Raw genomic sequence first — 21,045 nt, 5'->3', positions numbered from 1 at the left:
TATAATATATTCTTTCGTGGGAATAATTTTGTGGATCTAGAGTAGTTTTGCACCACAATAGTTTTGCACTACTGTAACGCTCGTCTTTCTCCTCATCTGAAGAGGAGCAAGGATCGGACCAATATGCAGCGTAGTTTAAAGACATAATCACGTTTATTTTAACGAAGACGAAAAAACACTTGAACAAACTACAAAATAACAAACGACGTGAACAGACCTGAACTTGAGAACAAAACACATGAACGCACGAACAGGATGGAACACACGAACGAACGAACGGAAGAAACGAACGAACGAACGAACGAAACAGTCCCGTGTGTTACAAACACTGACACAGGAACAATCACCCACAAACAAACAGTGTGAACAGCCTACCTAAATATGGTTCTCAATCAGAGGAAACGTAAAACACCTGCCCCTGATTGAGAACCATATCAGGCTCGTTAACAACCCTAAACATAGAAAAAAATAACATAGACTGCCCACCCCAACTCACGCCCTGACCATACTAAACAAAGACAAAACAAAGGAAATAAGGTCAGGAACGTGACAACTACAATAAATATAATAAGTATTATGATGGAAATTATTTGACGGAATTATTTGACAAACTTTTTCCCCTCAACTTTTTCATCCGACTTTTGCCCATTTTATATTTGTTTATTTTTAAATAATGCTAGGAGCACGAGGACAGATGCAGTGCCTCGGTCTGACGCCATTAAAAGGTCATTTACCACCTTCACAAGTGCAGTCTCAGTGCTATGATGGGGTCTAAAACCAGACTGAAGCCTTTCGTATACATTGTTTGTCTTCAGGAAGGCAGTGAGTTGCTGCGCAACAGCTTTTTCAAAAATTTTTGAGAGGAATGGAAGATTCGATATAGGCCGATAGTTTTTTATATTTTCTGGGTCAAGGTTTTTTTTTTTCAAGAGATGCTTTATTACTGCCACTTTTAGTGAGTTTGGTACATATCCGGTGGATAGAGAGCCGTTTATTATGTTCAACATAGGAGGGCCAAGCAGCTCTTTAAGTAGTTTAGTTGGAATAGGATCCAGTATGCAGCTTGAAGGTTCATGATTATTTTCATCATTGTGTCAAGAGATATAGTACTAAAACACTTGAGTGTCTCTCTTGATCCTAGGTCCTGGCAGAGTTGTGCAGACTCAGGACAGCTGAGCTTTGGAGGAATACGCAGATTTAAATAGGAGTCTGTAATTTGCTTTCTAATGATCATGATCTTTTCCTCAAAGTTCATGAATTTATTACTGCTGAAGTGAAAGCCATTCTCACTTGGGGAATGCTGCTTTTTAGTTAGCTTTGCGACAGTATCAAAAATACATTTTGAATTGTTCTTATTTTCCTCAATTAAGTTGGAAAAATAGGATGATCGAGCAGCAGTGAGGGCTCTTCGATACTGCACGGTACTGTCTTTCCAAGCTAGTCGGAAGACTTCCAGTTTGGTGTGGCGCCATTTCCGTTCCAATTTTCTGGAAGCTTGCTTCAGAGCTCGGGTATTTTCTGTATACCAGGGAGCTAGCTTCTTATGACAAATGTTTTTAATTTTTAGGGGTGCAACTGCATCTAAGGTCTGGCGCAAGGTTAAATTGAGTTCCTCAGTTAGGTGGTTAACTGATTTTTGTCCTCTGACGTCTTTGGGTAGGCAGAAGGAGTCTGGAAGGGCATCAAGGAATCTTTATGTTGTCTGAGAATTTATATCTTTTGATGCTCCTTGGTTGGGGTCTGAGCAGATTATTTGTTGCGATTGCAAACGTAATAAAATGGTGGTCCGATAGTCCAGGATTATGAGGAAAAACATTAAGATCTACAACATTTATTCCATGGGACAAAACTAGGTCCAGAGTATGACTGTGGCAGTAAGTAGGTCCAAAGACATGTTGGACAAAACCCACTGAGTTGATGATGGCTCCGAAAGCCTTTTGGAGTGGGTCTGTGGACTTTTCCATGTGAATATTAAAATCACCAAAAATGTGAATATTATCTGCTATGACTACAAGGTCCGAATGGAATTTAGGGAACTCAGTGAGGAATGCTGTATATGGCCCAGGAGGCCTGTAAACAGTAGCTATAAAAAGTGATTGAGTAGGCTGCACTTATGCACTTAATGCCACTTATGCACTTATGCCACTTAAGGCCACTTAATACATTATATTAAGTGGCATTGTTTAAAGTGGCTAGTGATACTATTATGTAAAAATGTATCACTAACCACTTTAAACAATGCCACTTAATATAATGTTTACATACCCTACATTACTCATCTCATATGTATATGTATATACTGTACTCTATATCATCTACTGCATCTTGCCATCTTTATGTAATACATGTATCACTAGCCACTTTAAACTATGCCACTTTATGTTTATATACCCTACATTACTCATCTCATATGTATGCCGTTCTGTACCATCACTCATTCATATATCTTTATGTACATATTCTTTATCCCTTTACACTTGTGTGTATAAGGTAGTAGTTGTGGAATTGTTAGGTTAGATTACTTGTTGGTTGTTACTGCATTGTCGGAACTAGAAGCACAAGCATTTCGCTACACTCGCATTAACATCTGCTAACCATGTGTATGTGACAAATAAATTTGATTTTATTTTTGCATAGATTTCATGACTAGAAGCTCAAAAGACGAAAAGGTATTTTTTTTTTGTAAATTGAAATTTGCTATCGTAAATGTTAGCAACACCTCTGCCTTTGCGGGATGCACGGGGGATATAGTCACTAGTGTAACCAGAAGGTGAGGCCTCATTTAACACAGTAAATTCATCAGGCTTAAGCCATGTTTCAGTCAGGCAAATCACATCAAGATTATGATCAGTGATTAGTTCAGTGACTATAACTGCCTTTGAAGTGAGGGATCTAACATTAAGTAGGCCTATTTTGAGATGTAAGGTATCACGATCTCTTTCAATAATGGCAGGAATGGAGGAGGTCTTTATCCTAGTGAGATTGCTAAGGCGAACACCGCCATGTTTAGTTTTGCCCAACCTAAGTCGAGGCACAGACACGGTCTCAATGGGGATAGCTGAGCTAACTACACTGACTGTGCTAGTGGCAGACTCCACTAAGCTGGCAGGCTGGCTAACAGCCTGCTGCCTGGCCTGCACCCTATTTCATTGTGGAGCTAGAGGAGTTAGAGCCCTGTCTATGTTGGTAGATAAGATGAGAGCACCCCTCCAGCTAGGATGGAGTCCGTCACTCCTCAGCAGGCCAGGCTTAGTCCCAGAAAGAGGGCCAATTATCTACAAATTCTATCTTTTGGGAGGGGCAGAAAACAGTTTTCAACCAGCGATTGAGTTGTGAAACTCTGCTGTAGAGCTGGCCCCCGGGATGGGTTCAGTAATGCCAGGGCCACTTTGCTTCATCAGCACCGACCAGTATCCAAGAATGTCAAGCCAGACGTGCTGGCACGCCGCTATAACCCCGCCACTACACCCCCAGAAGCCAAGACTATTCTCCCATGCTCCAACATCATTAGCCCTCTGCTGTTCATCTTCTGTTGCCGCGTACCCTCTGTATACCTCCTACTTTTCAAATGTCTACAGTTAAACTCATGTCTCACAGCCCTTTGTCGTCTGTTTCTGGGCCTCATCTCTGAGTTCCAACGCCGGAACCTCGGTCAACCAGGTATGCTCCCAGGTAGGACGCCAGGTGGCGCCCTTAGGTGGGGGGGTACTGTCACGCCCAGATCTGTTTCACCTGTCTTTGTGTTTGTCTCCACCCTCCTCCACGTGTCGCCCATCTTTCCCATTATCCCCTGTGTATTTATACCTGTGTTCTCTGTTTGTCTGTTGCCAGTTTGTTTTGTTCGTAGAACCTACCAGCATTTGTTTCCCTGTTCCTGCCTGTTTCTTGCTCCTGTTTTGTCTTTCCCTGTTTTTGACCCCTGTCTGCCCTGACCCTGAGACTGCCTGCCGTTCTGGACCCTTACACCCTCTCTGTATTATTGACCCTTGCCTGCCTTGCCCTGTCGTTTGCCTGCCCCTGTTTAAGGAATAAACTTTTGTTTATTCAACACTGTCTGCATCTGGGTCATACCTTAAACGTGATAAGTCTCTTCTATTTGGTGTCTTTTAGTATTGGTTTCTTTGCAGGATGTCACGACTTCCACCGAAGGGGGCTCCTCTCCTTGTTTGGGTGGCGCTCGGCGGTCGTCGTCACCGGTCTACTAGCTGGTCAAGCCTTCGTAGACAAGATTTTTAGGGACCTGCACGGGCAGGGTGTGGTGGTTTATATCGATGACATTCTAATTTATTCCGCCTGATTTATTACTTGTGCGACTGTTGGAGCATGACCTGTACGTCAAGGCTGAGAAATGTGTGTTCTCCAAACAAGCCGTCTCTTTCCTGGGGTATCGCATTTCCACATCTGGTGTGGTGATGGAGTGTGACCGCGTTGCAGCCGTGCGTAATTGGCCGACTCCGACCACGGTATAGGAGGTGCAGCGGGTCTTAGGGTTTGCCAATCACTACCGGAGGTTTATCCGGGGTTTTGGCCAGGTGGCTGCTCCCATTACCTCACTGCTGAAGGGGGGGTCGGTGCGTTTGCGGTGGTCAATGGAGGCGGGCAGAGCATTTAGTCGTCTGAAGGCGCTGTTTACCGATGCTCCCGTATTGGCGCATCCGGACCCATCTTTGGTATTCATGGTGGAGGTGGACGCGTCCGGGGCTGGGGTTGGAGCCGTGCTATCACAGCGCTCGGGCACGCCACCGAAGCTTCGCCCCTGCGCTTTTTTTCGAGGAAGCTCTGTCCGGTAGAGCGAAACTATGACGTGGGGGACCGGGAGTTGCTGGCTGTGATAAAAGCTCTGAAGGTGCGGAGACATTTGCTTGAGGGGGCTAAACACCATTTTCTCATCTGGACTGACCACCGTAATCTGGAGTACATCCGGGCAGCGAGGAGACTGAATCCTCGCCAGGCAAGGTGGGCCATGTTTTTCACCAGATTTCAGTTCACCATCTCTTATAGACCAGGTTCCCTTAACACGAAGGCCGACGCGCTGTCCCGTCTCTATGATACCGAGGAGCGGTCCACCGATCCTACTCCCATACTTCCGGCCTCATGTCTGGTGGCACTGGTGGTATGGGAGGTGGACGCGGACATCAAGCGGGCGTCACGGTTAGAACCCACACCACCACAGTGTCCAGCGGGCCGGAAGTACTTGCCGCTTGGTGTTCGCGACAGGGTCTTAGGGGGAAGTACTGTTGGCCCACTTTAGCGAAGGACGTGAGGTTTTATGTCTCCTCCTGTTCGGTGTGTGCTCAGAGTAAGGCTCCTAGACACCTGCCTAGAGGGAAGTTACAACCCCTCCCCGTTCCACAACGGCCTTGGTCACATCTGTCGGTGGACTTCCTCACCGACCTTCTCCCCTCTCAGGGGAACACCGCGATCCTTGTCGTTGTGGATCAGTTTTCGAAGTCCTGCTATCTCCTCCCGTTGCCCAGTCTCCCTACGGCCTTGCAGACTGCGGAGGCCCTGTTTACCCACGTCTTCCAGCACTATGGGGTGCCTGAGGACATAGTTTCTGATTGGGGTCCCCAGTTCACGTCCCGGGTTTGGAGGGCGTTCATGGAGCGTCTGGGGGTCTCGATCAGCCTGCCCTCAGGTTTTCACCCCGAGAGCAATGGGCAGGTGGAGAGAATTAACCAGGATGTGGTTAGGTTTCGGCCAGGAGAATGGGTGAGGTACGTCCCATGGGCGGAGGTGGCCCAAAACTCACTCCTCCACGAACCTGTCGCCTTTCCAGTGCGTTTTGGGCTACCAGCCGGTCCTGGCACTGTGGCATCAGAGCCAGACCGAGGCTCCTGCGGTGGAGGAGTGGGTGCAGCGCTCAAAGGAGACCTGGAGAGCCATCCAGGAATTGCTAAAACGGGCTGGTGGGCGGCAGAAGGTGAGCGCTGACCGCCACCGCAGTGAGGCCCCCGTGTTCACAATGGGTGCTCTCGACCCGAAACCTGCCCCGCCGCCTGCCCTGCCGGAAGCTGGGGCCGCGGTGTGTGGGGCCATTTAAAGTCCTGAGGAGGATAAACGAGGTGTGTTATAGGTTACAGCTTCCCCTTACTAAACCCCTCGTTTCATGTGTCTCTCCTCAGGCCGGTGGTAGCTGGTCCCCTGCAGGAAGGTGAGGTGCCAGAGGTCTCTCCGTCCCCTCTGGACATCGAGGGGCCCCCGGCGTACACGGTACGTTCCATCCTGGACTCTAGACGCCGGGTGAGGGGCCTGCAGTACCTCGTGGATTGGTAGGGGTACGGTCCGGAGGAGAGGTGCTGGGTACCGGTGGAGGACATCTTGGATCCATCACTGCTGAGTGATTTCCACCGCCTCCATCCCGATCACCCTGCACCTCGCCCTCCGGGTCGTCCTCGAGGCCATTGTTTTGTTTATACGTATTTTGCTTTCTATTATTTTCCCCTGGTTTTGGGGACATACAGTGGGGAGAACAAGTATTTGAAACACTGCCGATTTTACAGGTTTTCCTACTTACAAAGCATGTAGAGGTCTGTAATTTTTATCATAGGTACACTTCAACTGTGAGAGACAAAATCTAAAACAAAAATTCAGAAAATCACATTGTATGATTTTTAAGTAATTCATTTGCATTTTATTGCATGACATAAGTATTTGATACATCAGAAAAGCAGAACTAAATATTTGGTACAGAAACCTTTGTTTGCAATTTAAGAGATCATACGTTTTCTGTAGTTCTTGAGCAGGTTTGCACACACTGCAGCAGGGATTTTGGCCCACTCCTCCATACAGACCTTCTCCAGATCCTCCAGATTTCGGGGCTGTCGCTGGGCAATATGGACTTTCAGCTCCCTCCAAAGATTTTCTATTAGGTTCAGGTCTGGAGACTGGCTAGGCCACTCCAGGACCTTGAGATGCTTTTTACGGAGCCACTCCTTAGTTGCCCTGGCAGTGTGTTTTGGGTCGTTGTCATGCTGGAAGACCCAGCCACGACCCATCTTCAATGCTCTTACTGAGGGAAGGAGGTTGTTGGCCAAGATCTCGCGATACATGGCCCCATCTATCCCCATTGTTTGAATATTAGGATGGCATTGATGGGGCGGCAGGTAGCCTAGTGGTTAGAGCGTTGGACTTGTAACCGAAAGGTTGTTAGATCAAATCCCTGAGCTGACAAACTAAAAATCTGTTGTTCTGCCCCTGAACAAGGCAGATAAACCCACTGTTCCTAGGCAATTGTTGAAAATAAGAATTTGTTCTTAACTGACTAAAGGTTAAAAAAATAAGCAGAATATTCAAACATGTTATCAGCATTAACCAACTATTCAGACCATGAGATCAGTGACTCAGGCAGTCAGTCACTCAAGGGCTGCTTTTGTGGGTGTGACAAGCAACTTTCATAACCTTTGAAATGCATCCAAGTGCTAACCTGAAATTTGAATGAATGTGTCATGCCATTAGAACAATGGTACAAATGTATTCATTAATGAAATAAATCACAACATTTATAATAATAAGCTTACAATAACAATGAGTCTCTCTTTTCCTTTGAGATTTCAGGATCCTAGTTGAGGACAATCTCAGGTGAGCCCTTGGATGCATTTCAAAGGTTTTGAAAGTTGCTTGTCACACCCATAAAAGCAGCCCTTGAGTGACTGACTGCCTGAGTCACTGTTTGAATATTCTTCTTATTTTTTTAACCTTTAGTCAGTTAAGAACAAATTCTTATTTTCAATGATTGCCTAGGAACAGTGGTTTTATCTGCCTTGTTCAGGGGCAGAACAACAGATATTTAGTTTGTCAGCTTGGGGATTTGAACTCTGATGCCAACCATATGACTTTGAGGTGTGACAGTGCACCTGTCAGAGGAACTTAAATACAAAAGTTCATACACTTATCATATAAATCTGCACTTGAGTGACTGACTGCCTGCATAGAATGAGTCACTGATCTCATGGTCTGAATAGTTGGTCAATGCTATGGTCAAAACTATGGTCAATGCTACGGTCAATGCTACGGTCAATGCTACGGTCAATGCTACGGTCAATGCTACGGTCAATGGTATGGTCAATGCTATGGTCAATGCTATGGTCAATGGTATGGTCAATGCTACGGTCAATGCTATGGTCAATGCTATGGTCAATGCTACGGTCAATGCTACGGTCAATGCTACGGTCAATGCTACGGTCAATGGTATGGTCAATGCTATGGTCAATGCTATGGTCAATGGTATGGTCAATGCTACGGTCAATGCTATGGTCAATGCTATTGAAAGATATGAAAATGTGAGGCAATAGAAAATATCAATATTTTCACCATACATTTTTTTTTAAATCGCTTATGAAAACCACTAAAAGAAAAACATTATTCAGACAATAATGGAGTTATCTTTAATTTATTGAACAAAGGTTTATAAGATGTATTAGACATGAGTCTAATCAAAGGCAGAATCAATCATTGTCAAATGACCTTGTTTTGTAAATACTGTCTATGAAATATGCCATCAGTGACTTGAAGTGTCATTATTGATGAATTGTATAATGTGTCATGACGCACCTCCCCCAGCCGTGTGGAATGTCAATAGGATCCTGAAGTTGAGGTAACCTGACACCTGATGATGATGCTGTCCTGCATATAATATAAAATCTCCCAGCTCCCAAAAGAATGATTACATTCATCTGACAATTAGTAAGGGTGGTATTATGTTGAGAGAATAGCTTGTGGATTGTCTAAAAGACTCATACTGGATTCTCTGAAGGTAAGTAGCCCACATCTGCACACATTATGTCTATTTATACATGTTTGTAGACTACAATATTTGGTACAACATGCGTAAAAAATATATATATTCCATAGCTTTAATTTTGTTGTTGTTGTTGACAAAATCCCTCTTATTGTGCTTCATTCATTTTAAATGTTGAACTTAGTTCCACAAGATATAAAAGCCAATATGCACTTTTTGATATGTAGCTTAACACGGTATTAGAATTGTAAAGATATTATTACTATAATACTACATTTGCCAATATTTTCAATTTAATGCTCTCATAATGAATATTGAAAATATAAAATAACTTGAGAAGCAGTAAGAAAAGCAAGTGTTGATGAGCATTACCCTTGTACAGCCTCCCCGGTTCCGGAAAGAACCCTCCATTAAAATAGATGACTTTAATTATTTGCTAAATGACATCCCAGTTTATAGACGTTACACAACTTAACTTGTATGTAAATCAAGTTTGTCTAGTTAAAAGCAGCTAAAACATGACCTACAACATGCATACATACATGAAGGCAAACCTCAACTCACCCTAGCATAGCATTCAACAGATTGTTTGGTACAGAAATCATTATTCACTTTTCAAAATGTACATTAACTCATTCATTTAGGGTCTGCAAATATTCTCATATTTACTACATTGAAATTACAGTTTAAAATCGCTTTCTCTGAATTCCAGGAAGGCAGCGTCTGAGTTCATTCACCATGGTGAGAGAGGATGGGGACATGCCAGACTCTCTACCAACCATCCCTGAGGGTAATATCTGTCTCACATCATTTACTGTCTTATGTATTAGCATAGAATTCCTAGTTAAGAGTAGATTAGAAGGAATTGTGGTTGACTGATATAATCAGTAAGTGAAATAAAATAATTCTGTACAGTCAGTACACCAAAGTGAGAGGTGTCATTCAACCTGGTCTTTGAGCATTTCGTATTATTCTCTACGTAAATCTTAAAATCAATTTAGTATGATATGTTAAGTTTTGTATGGTATGTATTACTTTGTGGATGTCCATCACCAATTTCGGATGACATGTTATGAATTACAATTTGTATTATATGTTACGAATTAGAAAAATATCAATATGTTCCGAATTTGCTAAAAGTATGATATGTTACGAATTCTAGCTAGGTAGCTAGGTGGCTAACTTTAGCTAGCTTGCTAACGTTAGCTAGGCTAGGGGGTAAGGTTTAGGGGTTAGGGTTAAGGTTAGGGTTAAGTTTGGAGTTAGGTTAAAGGGTTAAGGTTAGAGTTATGGTGTCACGCGGGACTAGGTGGGTGCAGGAATCAGACGCAGAGAGAGTTCCACTGAGGTCTAGTGCTCTTTACTAAGGCACACAAAAAATGAAGCCCAAACAATACAGGGCGCAGAACATACAACTTGACAACCCAAAAACCATAGGGTGTCAAGTGTAAGAAAGAAAATTACACCTCAGCCTATAATGCACACACGTAACAAACTAAAGACAATACCCCACAACCCACAATAGAAAACAGACTACCTAAATATGGTTCCCAATCAGAGACAACGCAAAACACCTGTCTCTGATTGAGAACCATATCAGGTCAAACACATAGAAATAGACAAACCAGACTTACAACATAGAATGCCCACACAGATCACACCCTGACCAAACAAAACATAAAACATACAAAGCAAACTATGGTCAGGGCGTGACATATGGTTATGGGAAGGGTAAATAAAAGGGTTATGGTTAGGGGAAGGTTTAGCTAAAAGGATTGCATTTACGGTTAGGGGAACAATTAGCTAACATACTAATTTGAGTATCCCGAATGTACATTTACTGTGTTATGTCTAATCAATGAGACCAGGCAGTATCATTGGATGGCAGATAGCTTAATTGTTTAGTTTAATTGATCATTGGTAATGTTTAATTGATCATTGGTAAATGTTTAATTGATTCAGAGGTATTTGCAAAAGGCTACCCCAACCCGGCCTTCCATGAGGATACGAAGCCTCAGGAGCGGATGACAGAGGGGCAGCCAACCGTTGACACGGAGCGCAAGCCAAAGAAGGGCCTCGGGTAAGTAACATTGCCATAATGGCATTCCTACTTTACTCCTAATACAGTTAAATATATTTTGGTTTGCTCATGAATCTATGTTTCATTCTCAAGAAGGAAGAAAAAAGAACCAGCAAAAGCAGTGGGATTTTTCCAGTTGGTATGTCCTGATTTTGGTTTCAGAAATAGCAGGAAATACACAAGAATCTTTTGGCAATTTGCACATACACTGTAGTACATGTAGTATATGTCAAAATGGGGTAATTTGTTACAAGTGATCTTGACAAGATTCATATTCTCCAGTCATTCCAACGTCTGCTGCATTTGACTGTGGTTTTATGTGTGTTGTGTTTGCAGTTCCGCTACGCTACTGGTTGTGAGGTGCTCCTAATGATAATCGGCCTGCTATGTGCTGCTCTCCACGGGATAGCCCTGCCCCTTATGTGTGTTGTGTATGGACAGATGACCGACAGCTTTGTACAAAGTGGACAGCAGCTCAACCATACAGGTACATATTCTGTTTGACAAGGTACACATGTAGCATTGTCATTTGATCACTCTGTTGCAGGACAAGGGCTCTATTTTAACAAACCTAATGCAATGGTAAATCTAAGCGCTGGCGGTAGAGCTTTAGGTTGGGAGTTTGTCAGAAATATTTTTCTATTTTCACAACCAAAAATGATCGGCGCAGTGCTGACGGTGGCGAGAAAGGGCTTAGTTTTGACGATTAAACCAGTTATGGGTGTGTCAGGCTTGGCCCCTCACTGGCCAATCAGAAAGTGCTCCATGGCTAAATACATGGTTTATTCAAGTTGTGTATTTATGGTATTTTATGTATCGCCTTGGAATCAACTCCAAATCCAAAGTTAGTCCATTATAGTTTGTTAAACAGCTTACAGAAATTAAATAACACAATGTAGACCTATCCTATCTTTGCTTTGTTCTAAGTAATTGCATGGTGTCAATGTGGACAGATATACATAGCATTCACACTGATATAGGGGTCTACTGTAAAGTGCATTATGGCTGAGCAGGGACATGCCAAAAGTTGTCAATAAGCTAGAAACAATTCATTATTGATAAGGCCTAAAAAGAGAGATAATCACATTTGAAACAAAACGAAACAACAACGTGTATTAAATAGGCTATGTCTAAATACACTTACAGGCACCATAATTACTCCCGGTGGTGATATAATAGTAGAACAATGCAGACTGTGGAGGGTTTTCTTTTCTCAGTAGCTGGACAGAGATCCAATATAAAGAGAAAGTGAGGGGCCCCCCGAGTAGCGCAGCAGTCTAAGGCACTCACAGTGCTTGAGGTGCCGGTACAGACCCAGGTTCAATCCTCTGAGCCCGTTGGGGAGTCGCAGCGATGATACAAGACTGAAATTTGGGAGAATTCTAATACATAATAAAATTACAAATTAAAACAAGCAATCTTTTAGTTTTTCCAACAACAACAACAACAACAACAACAACAATAAATAAATGTAAAATGTAGAGATATCACAGAATCACTAGGATAAAAAATACAGACGCATTGCTGTAGAACCAGCCTTCGTTATAGTAGGCCTGGGGTAAGGGTAGCCTACAGAGGGATGGGGTTTCAAAATATAAAACGGAAAACAAGCAGTTGTTGCAGGAAAATAACTTCTAAATATGAGGTTTACCAGCATTCACTGAGGTTCTCATCTTTCGTTTCATGATGGGCATGGACACATGTAGCCTACATCATGGAGGGGTTTTAATGCACGTTCAAAGCATGGCTAAAATAATGTACGCCTGCCTACAATACATAGATAAAAAGGGAACGTCAGTTCAGTGTTTTGCTCCTCTCAAACTTGATCTTTTAATAAAGCTTTGGTGATTAAGATTTGTTTCCAACCCTTTATACAATCTTGACTAGCCTACTTGATTGCATTGGGCAGGACAAAAACAAACCAGCCTTTATTGACAGAATCGGAGGCTATGCTTGGTTTTTAATCAAATCAAATGAAATGGGGGGAAAATATAGTGTTTAATGTTTTTAAATACTATGAAGGCCTATACAGGCACCAAAAGCACATAACTCTTGTTCCATATTCATATGAGCAGTGTGAGTCACGGCTGGATATCCGCTGTATAAATCGGTAAAACCAGCTTCTGTTTGGTCTTAAATATCCCTGCCAGCACTCCCTGAAATTAGCACCGTGATCATGTCTTTAAGGACGCAACTCAAATATTTCCACCCCTCCCATCTGAGCGCAAGCAAACTGGAACAAGACAGGGAAATTACCAATCCTTGCGCAATAGTTTAACTATAGCAGAGTGCTGGTTTTAAGAGGTCGGAATTGCAAATGAACGTCCGTTTGACACTAGCCCTGCCTTAACGCCAGCCAAAAACAGAGCCCTATCAGGGGAATGCTTACTCACGGGTCCTTCCCAACAATGCAGAGAATGTTTACTGTTTATACTTCACCCTGTCCCCACTGCCAGTGTATCCCACCTTGTGAATGTTTACTGTTTATACTTCACCCTGTCCCCACTGCTAGTGTATCCCACCTTGTGAATGTTTACTGTTTATACTTCACCCTGTCCCCACTGCCAGTGTATCCCACCTTGTGAATGTTTACTGTTTATACTTCAACCCTCCCCACTGCTAGTGTATCCCACCTTGTGAATGTTTACTGTTTATACTTCACCCTGTCCCCACTGCCAGTGTATCCCACCTTGTGAATGTTTACTGTTTGTACTTCACCCTGTCCCCACTGCCAGTGTATCCCACCTTGTGAATGTTTACTGTTTATACTTCACCCTGTCCCCACTGCCAGTGTATCCCACCTTGTGAATGTTTACTGTTTATACTTCACCCTGTCCCCACTGCCAGTGTATCCCACCTTGTGAATGTTTACTGTTTATACTTCATCCTGTCCCTACTGCCAGTGTATCCCACCTTGTGAATGTTTACTGTTTATACTTCACCCTGTCCCCACTGCTAGTGTATCCCACCTTGTGAATGTTTACTGTTTATACTTCACCCTGTCCCCACTGCCAGTGTATCCCACCTTGTGAATTTTTACTGTACATACTTCACCCCTCCCCACTGCCAGTGTATCCCACCTTGTGAATGTTTACTGTTTATACTTCACCCCTCCCCACTGAGAATGTTGACTGACTCCAGCACTTCCTGGTTCTGTCAGCAGTCATTGTCCTGTTGGAATGTAAATCTTCGCCCCAGCCTACCAAGTGGCACAGCGGTTTAAATCACTGCATCGCCATGCTAGATGCGTCACTACAGACCCGGGTTCGATACCGGGAAACCCATGAGGTAGCGCACAATTGGCCCAGCATTGTCCGGGTTAGGAGACGGTTTGGCCGGCCAGGATGTCCTTGTCCCATTGTGCTCTAGTGACTCCTTGTGGCGGGCCGGGCGCATGCATGATGACTCGTGACGCTAATTGTATGGTGTTTCCTCTGACACATTGGTGCAGCCGGCTTACGGGTTAAGCGAGCAGTGTGGCAAGAAGCAGTGCTGCTTGGCAGGGTTGTAATTTGAAGGGTGCATGGCTCTTGACCTTCGCCTCTCCCGAGTCCATACGGGAGTTGCAGCGATGGGACAAGACTGTAACTACCAATTGGATATCACAAAATTGGGGAGAAAAAGGGGTCAAATGTACACCCCAAAAGATATCTTCGCCCCAGTCTAAGGTAATTTACACTCTGAAGCATGTTCACACCAAGGATTTGGCTCTATTTATTGTTCCCTCTATCCAGTCTCACAGTCCCTGCCACTTAACACCATCCCTACCGTGTAGCTTTTAAATAGGTGATGAGCTGTGCATGTTTTTCCCTTATGATCTCAGTCTTTCACATTACTTTTTTTTGCAAACTCCAACTGTCATTGCCTTTTCTCAGGAGTGGCTTCCATCTGGCCACTCTCCAATAAAGCCAATATTGGTGAAGTGCTGTAGAGACTGTTGTCCTTCTCCCATCTCAGCCAAGGAAAGGGAAAGGGGATCTCTAGTCAGTTGCACAACTGTTGTCTTCCGCATTTAACCCTTCTGAATCAGGGAGGAGAGGGAAGATTCCTTAATCGACGTCATTGCTCTTCGGGAGCAGTTGTGGGGGTTAACTGTCTTGCTCACCTTGCCAGTTCAGGGATTCAAACAAGCAACCTTTCGGTTACTGTCCCAACGCTCTAACTGCTAGGAACTCTGTAGTTTTGTTAGAGTGGTCATTGGGTTCTTGGTCAGCTACCTGACCAAGGTCCTTTTTGCCCGGTTTCTCAGTTTGGTCAGACGTTGGTCGGATGGCCAGCTCTACTCTGGGTAGTTCCATATGTTTTATAATTTCCCAATGATGGAGACCGCTGTGCTATTGGAAACTTTCAAAACTCTACAAATTGTTTTATACCCTTCCCCAAACACTGTATGTGCCTCATCACAAATCTATCTCGGAGATCTACAGACAGTTCCTTGGATTTCATGGTATAATTTCTGCTCTGACGTGCACTGTCAACTGAGGGACCGTACACTGAGTATACAAAACATTAAGGACACCTGCTCTTTCCATGACAGGTGAACCCTTATTGATGTCACTTGTTAAATCCACTTCAATCAGTTTCGATGACGGGGAGGAGACAGGTTTAAAGAAGGGTTTTTAAGTCTTTAGACAATTGAGACATGAATTCAGAGAGGGTCAATGGGCAAGACAAAATATTTAAGTGCCTTTGAACAGGGTATGGTAGTAGGCGCCAGGCGCAACAGTCTGTGTCAAGAACTGCAACGCTGCTGGTATCCCATGTGTATCAAGTTTGGTCCACCACCCAAATGACATCCAGCCAACTTGACACAACTGTGGGAAGCATTGGAGTCAACATGGGCCAGCATCCCTGTGGAATGCTTTCGACACCTTGTAGAGTCCATGCCCCGGTGAATTGAGGCTGTTTTGAGAGCAAAAGAGCCCATCAGGTCTTACTCAGACTGGCTACGGAGAGTGTGATCACACAGTCATCCGGAACAGGCAGTGCTCTCATGCATGGTTCAGTATTGCTTTCCTCAAAGCAAGCATGGAAGGATAGCGTTATGGTCAGATTTGCCAAATGGAGGGCAAGGGAGAGCTTTGTATGCATCTCTCTTTGTGGAGTAAAGGTGATTTCTAGTTTTTTCGCCTCTAGTTGCACAGGTGACATGCTGGTAGGATTTCAGTTTTCCTGCATTAAAATCCCCATCCACTAGGAGCGCTGCCTCTGGGTGAGCATTTTCTTGTTTGCTTATGGTCCTATATAGCTTGTTGAGTGCGGTCTTAGTGCCAGCATCGTTTTGGTATTTGACATTTATTAGGATCTCCATTAGCTGCTGCAGAAGCATCAGCTACTCTTCCTGGGATCCACATGAAACATACTAACATCAGACATAGTACAGCACATTATTAGTCAAGGACTGAAATACATACATTTGAAACATCACAAAGCCTACGTATCAGTACATACACACAATATCTAGATCTAAAACATAGTTCAATTAACATTACAATACAAAATATATAAAATGGCTGTGTATCTTCACAGTCCCCTTTGTGCAGGAAGGTGTTCTTTTACCTGTTTTTTAAACTGATTTTATTGCTAGCTTGAGTTACCTGGAGTGGCAGAGAGTTCCATGTAGTCACAGCTCTATTTAATACTGTACGTTTCCCAACCTCTGTTCTGGACCTGGGGACGGTGAAGAAACCTCTGGTTCATGTCTTGTGTTGTACTGATGATTGTCAGAACTGTTCCAATTGCTTGAACAGACAGTTCGGTATCTTCAACACATCAATACCTTGCACAAAGACCAATAGTGGTTCAGTCAATCTCTCCTCAACTTTGAGCCAGGAGAGACTGGTATGCATGTTACTGACACTTACCCTCCAAGTACAGTACATCTAAGTGTGATATGTCAAGAAGGCAGAGCAATGCCCGATCATGGACAGATCTCTTCCCGTTTTAGCAACCATTGAGTCTATATGTTTTGACCATGACAGCTTACTATCTAGGGTTACACCCAGCAGTTTAGTCTCATCAACCTGCTCAATAGCCACATTATTCAATAATAGATCTAAACGAGGTTTAACGTTGACTGATTGATTTGTTAAATAAATTATGCATTTTGTTTTTGAGATATTAAGCACCAGACTATTACTAGTTACCCATTTTGCTAGTTACCCATTCTAAAACTGACTGGAGCTCTATATTAAGTGTCTCAGTATTTATGTTACTGTTGCAGAAGACGTATATACTATTGATTTTGTCAGCGTACATAGACAAACAGGTTTTATTCAAGTTCAGTGGAAGGTCATTTGTAAAAACAGAAAACAATAGCCCAAGCCAGCTGCCCTGCGGTACACCACACTCAACGGAATTTGCGTGAGAGAGGCTTCCATTAACAAAACCCTCTGTGTTCTATTAGATAGGTAACTGTCAATGCATAATAAGGCAGAGGATGAACATTTTTCAGGATCATTATATCAAAAGCTGCTCTGAAGTCTAACAAAACAGCTCCCACCATATTCTTACTATTCATTTATTTCAGCCAATCATCAACCATTTGTCAGTGCTGAGCATGTTGAGTGCCCATCCCTATAAGCATGCTGAAATTCTGTTCGTTTTCTGTAAAATAACTTTGTATTTGATCAAACTATTTTTTCTTTCCAAAAGTTTGCTAAGCACTTGTAACAGGCTGACTTGTCAGGTGTTTGAACCATTAAAGGGTGCTCTGCTTTTCTTGGGTAGCGGAATTACCTTTGCCCCCCTCCATGTCTGAGGGTACACACCATCTTCTAGGCTTGTGGTGTTAAATCCACAGCTATCTTGGTAAATAGTATAGTCTACAGCTTATCATGAGGTATTCTTACTCAGGTGAGCAGAACCTCGAGACTTCCTTAATATCACTCACCAGCTGTTGTTAACAGAGACACTCATCTCCACCCTTGATCTAACCCGAGCTAGATGTATATTATCCGTGTTCTTGTTCAGCCACGACTCTAAGAAACATGGGATATTACAGTTCTTTGTCAGGATTTGGCCAGGATTGTTCCGGTTTTGGCCACTAGATGCCCCCATTGTGCTTTTTTGACCCTTTTGTTTTCTCTTGTTTCCAGTTATTATTTGCACCTGTGCCTCGTTTCCCTTGAATGTATTTAAACCCTTAGTTTTCCTCAGTTCTTTGCTCTGTGTTTGTATGTTAGCACCCAGCCCCAGCGATGCTGTGAACATGTGTTACTCCTGTTGGATTCTCTTGAGGTACTCTGTTTTTGTTCTTGTTTATTTATTTTTGATTATTCTTTTGAGTTTTTTCCCCTGCGGTATCTACCACCTTGTGGATTTACCTTTTGTCTTGGAGGATTTACCTTTTTTCTCTTGGAATTACTTTTGACGTTGTGGATTTATATTTTTGCCTGAAGTACTTTCCTTTTTACTTTATTAAAGCACCGTCTCAAGTACTGCTGTGTCTGCCTCATATTCTGGGTTCTGCCAACTATTAGTGGCTCAGTTTGCTAAGTGACTGTTTCTCACACCAGAGACCCGAGTTTGTAACCGGGTCCTGACAGTTCTTCAGGTTCAATTAAAAGGATAGTCTCAAAGAGCTTGTCCAGTTTGTTCTCTTGCACGTTTGCTAATAGAACAGAGGGTAGAGGAAGTTTATGTTCTCATCTATGTACAATTGTGGCCATAAGATCTGAGAATGACACAAAAATTAATTTTCACAAAGTTTGCTGCTTCAGTGTCTTTAGAAATTTGTCAGATGTTACTATGGAATACTGAAGTATAATTACAAAGAATTCATAAGTGTCAAAGGCAGTGTTGACCCTTCTTTTTCAAGACCTCTGCAATCCACCCTGGCATGCTGTCAATTAACTTCGTGGCCACATCCTGACTGATGGCAGCCAATTCTTGCATAATCAATGCTTGGAGTTTGTCAGAATTTGTGGGGTTTTGTTTGTCCACCCGCCTCTTGACGATTGACCACAAGTTCTCAATGGGATTAAGGTCTGGGGAGTTTCCTGGCCATGGACCCAAAATATCGATGTTTTGTTCCCAGAGCCACCTTATGGCAAGGTGCTCCATCATGCTGAAAAAGGCAAACTGTTCCTGAATGGTTGGGAGAAGTTGCTCTCGGAAGATGTGTTGGTACCATTCTTTATTCATGGCCGTGTTCTTAATAAGCAAATTTGAGAGTGAGCCCACTCCCTTGGCTGAGAAGCAAACCCACACATGAATGGTCTCAGGATGCTTTACTGTTGGCATGACACAGGACTGATGGTAGCGCTCACCTTGTCTTCTCCGGACAAGCTTTTTTCCGGATGCCCCAAACAATCGGATAGGGGATTCATCAGAGAAAATGACTTTACCCCAGTCCTCAGCAGTCCGATCTCTGTACCTTTTGCAGAATATCAGTCTGTCCATTATATTTTTCCTGGAGAGAAGTGGCTTCTTTGCTGCCCTTGACACCAGGCCATCCTCCAAAAGTCTTTGCCTCACTGTGCGTGCAGATGCACTCACACCTGCCTGCTGCCATTCCTGAGCAACTCTGTACTGGTGGTGTCCCGATCCCGCAGCTGAATCAACTTTAGGAGATGGTCCTGGCGCTTGCTGGAATTTCTTGGGCGCCCTGGAGCCTTCTTCACAACATTTGAACCGCTTTCCTTGAAGTTCTTGATGATCCGATAAATGGTTGATTTAGGTGCAATCTTACTGGCAGCAATATCCTTGCCTGTGAAGCCCTTTTTGTGCAAAGCAATGATGACGGCACGTGTTTCCTTGCAGGTAACCATGGTTGACAGAGGAAGAACAATGATTCCAAGCCCCACCCTCATTTTGAAACTTCCAGTCTGTTATTCGAACTCAATCAGCATGACCGAGTGATCTCCAGCCTTGTCCTCGTCAACACTCACACCTGTGTTAATGAATTACTGAATCACTGACATGACGTCAGCTAGTCCTTTTGTGGTAGGGCTGAAATGCAGTGGAAATATTTTGGGGGGATTCAGTTCATTTGCATGACAAAGAGTGACTTTGCAATTAATTTGATCACTCTTCATAACATTCTGGAGTGTATGCAAATTGCCATCATACAAACTGAGGCAGCAGACTTTGTGAAAATGTATATTTGTGTCACTCTCAACATTTTTTGTCCACGACTGTAGTTTTGTCAGGGTGCCCGCACGTCGGCCTCTCTTGCACTTTCTCCTCCGGGAGCGGAGGATTAGGGTCTGGTCCGGGGTGAGCAGTATGTCCTGCACCGCCAACTGGTTGAAGTAGAAATCTTCATCCAATACGAGATTAGTTATCGCTGTTCTGATGTCCAGAAGCTCTTTTCGGTCAGAGCAAACAATGGGGGAAACATTATGTACCAAAAAGTTTAGATCAGCACAATGGAGCTTGTTTCTGATCTCAGTTTCAGGAATGGCTGAAAAAGCATTACATTTACCTAAAATTAACTCTGCAAATAGCCCTGTTGGGAGATTTGGAAAGTCAATCATTCAACAATATATATAATATTATAAATATTAATCTTTAACTTACAATCTTTGGATACTATGCGATTAGAAAGGTTCAAAGTTCATATAAGACGTCACAGCACAGTGGAAAGATATATGGCACGTGGAAATGAAAAGAGGATGGTCTCACGGAGATACATTTAGGTGGGCTGGACTGAGTGTAGCAGAGGGGTGGGATTAAAAAGCTCATGATCAGTAATAGTTATAACTGAAAACACGATATACATGTCTGAGTACATATCCACTATCTATACAAAATGTCATGTGTTTTATCCAAAAATAAATATATTTGTTGTGTAATTACTGTGTATAAAAGTAGCATGTATGACTGCAACTGGTTCAGAAGATAATAATTTATGCGGGGTTAACAGCAGCAAAACAAACTATCCATAGTGCTTCCATTACCCGCTGCAATCCTCTCACCACAAATATGCTTATCATATTTTCAAGATATTGTTCGTTTAGAGCGATCAGTGGCTAGGATAAACAAAGCCCGGGCAAATACAGTTGATGCATGGGATGTATTATGTAACACTGTATCAGATATCAACATCTCTTGACCAAGCGACAGACCTACACGGTGAGGGAGTGGCGGGACGACATTTTCTTTTCTGAGAATAACATACAATATATTGTATTGTAAACTCTACTTCCTTCCTGTAAAATGTCATATTGTGTACTCAAATAATTGACTCCTGACGGTATGTAAATAGTTTGAGGATCATAAA

At 43.2% G+C, this 21,045-nt stretch overlaps 1 protein-coding gene across 1 annotated transcript in view; it reads left to right on the top strand.

Annotated features, from left to right (window-relative positions):
- The first annotated feature begins 10,710 nt into the window (after positions 1-10,710).
- The window catches only part of LOC129848972 (ATP-dependent translocase ABCB1-like), a 30,562-nt gene continuing 20,227 nt past the window's right edge, over positions 10,711-21,045 (top strand). The window contains exons 1-3 of the mRNA XM_055916054.1: positions 10,711-10,820; positions 10,914-10,959; positions 11,157-11,307. Coding sequence (XP_055772029.1) covers positions 10,765-10,820; positions 10,914-10,959; positions 11,157-11,307 — 253 coding nt within the window. The 5' untranslated portion in view covers positions 10,711-10,764. The remainder of the gene's footprint in view (positions 10,821-10,913; positions 10,960-11,156; positions 11,308-21,045) is intronic.

Source organism: Salvelinus fontinalis, unplaced genomic scaffold (assembly GCF_029448725.1).
Source record: "Salvelinus fontinalis isolate EN_2023a unplaced genomic scaffold, ASM2944872v1 scaffold_1305, whole genome shotgun sequence".
Taxonomy (NCBI): Eukaryota; Metazoa; Chordata; class Actinopteri; order Salmoniformes; family Salmonidae; genus Salvelinus; species Salvelinus fontinalis.
Note: the sequence above shows the minus strand (reverse complement) of the source record. Positions and strands in the feature narration are given on the sequence as shown.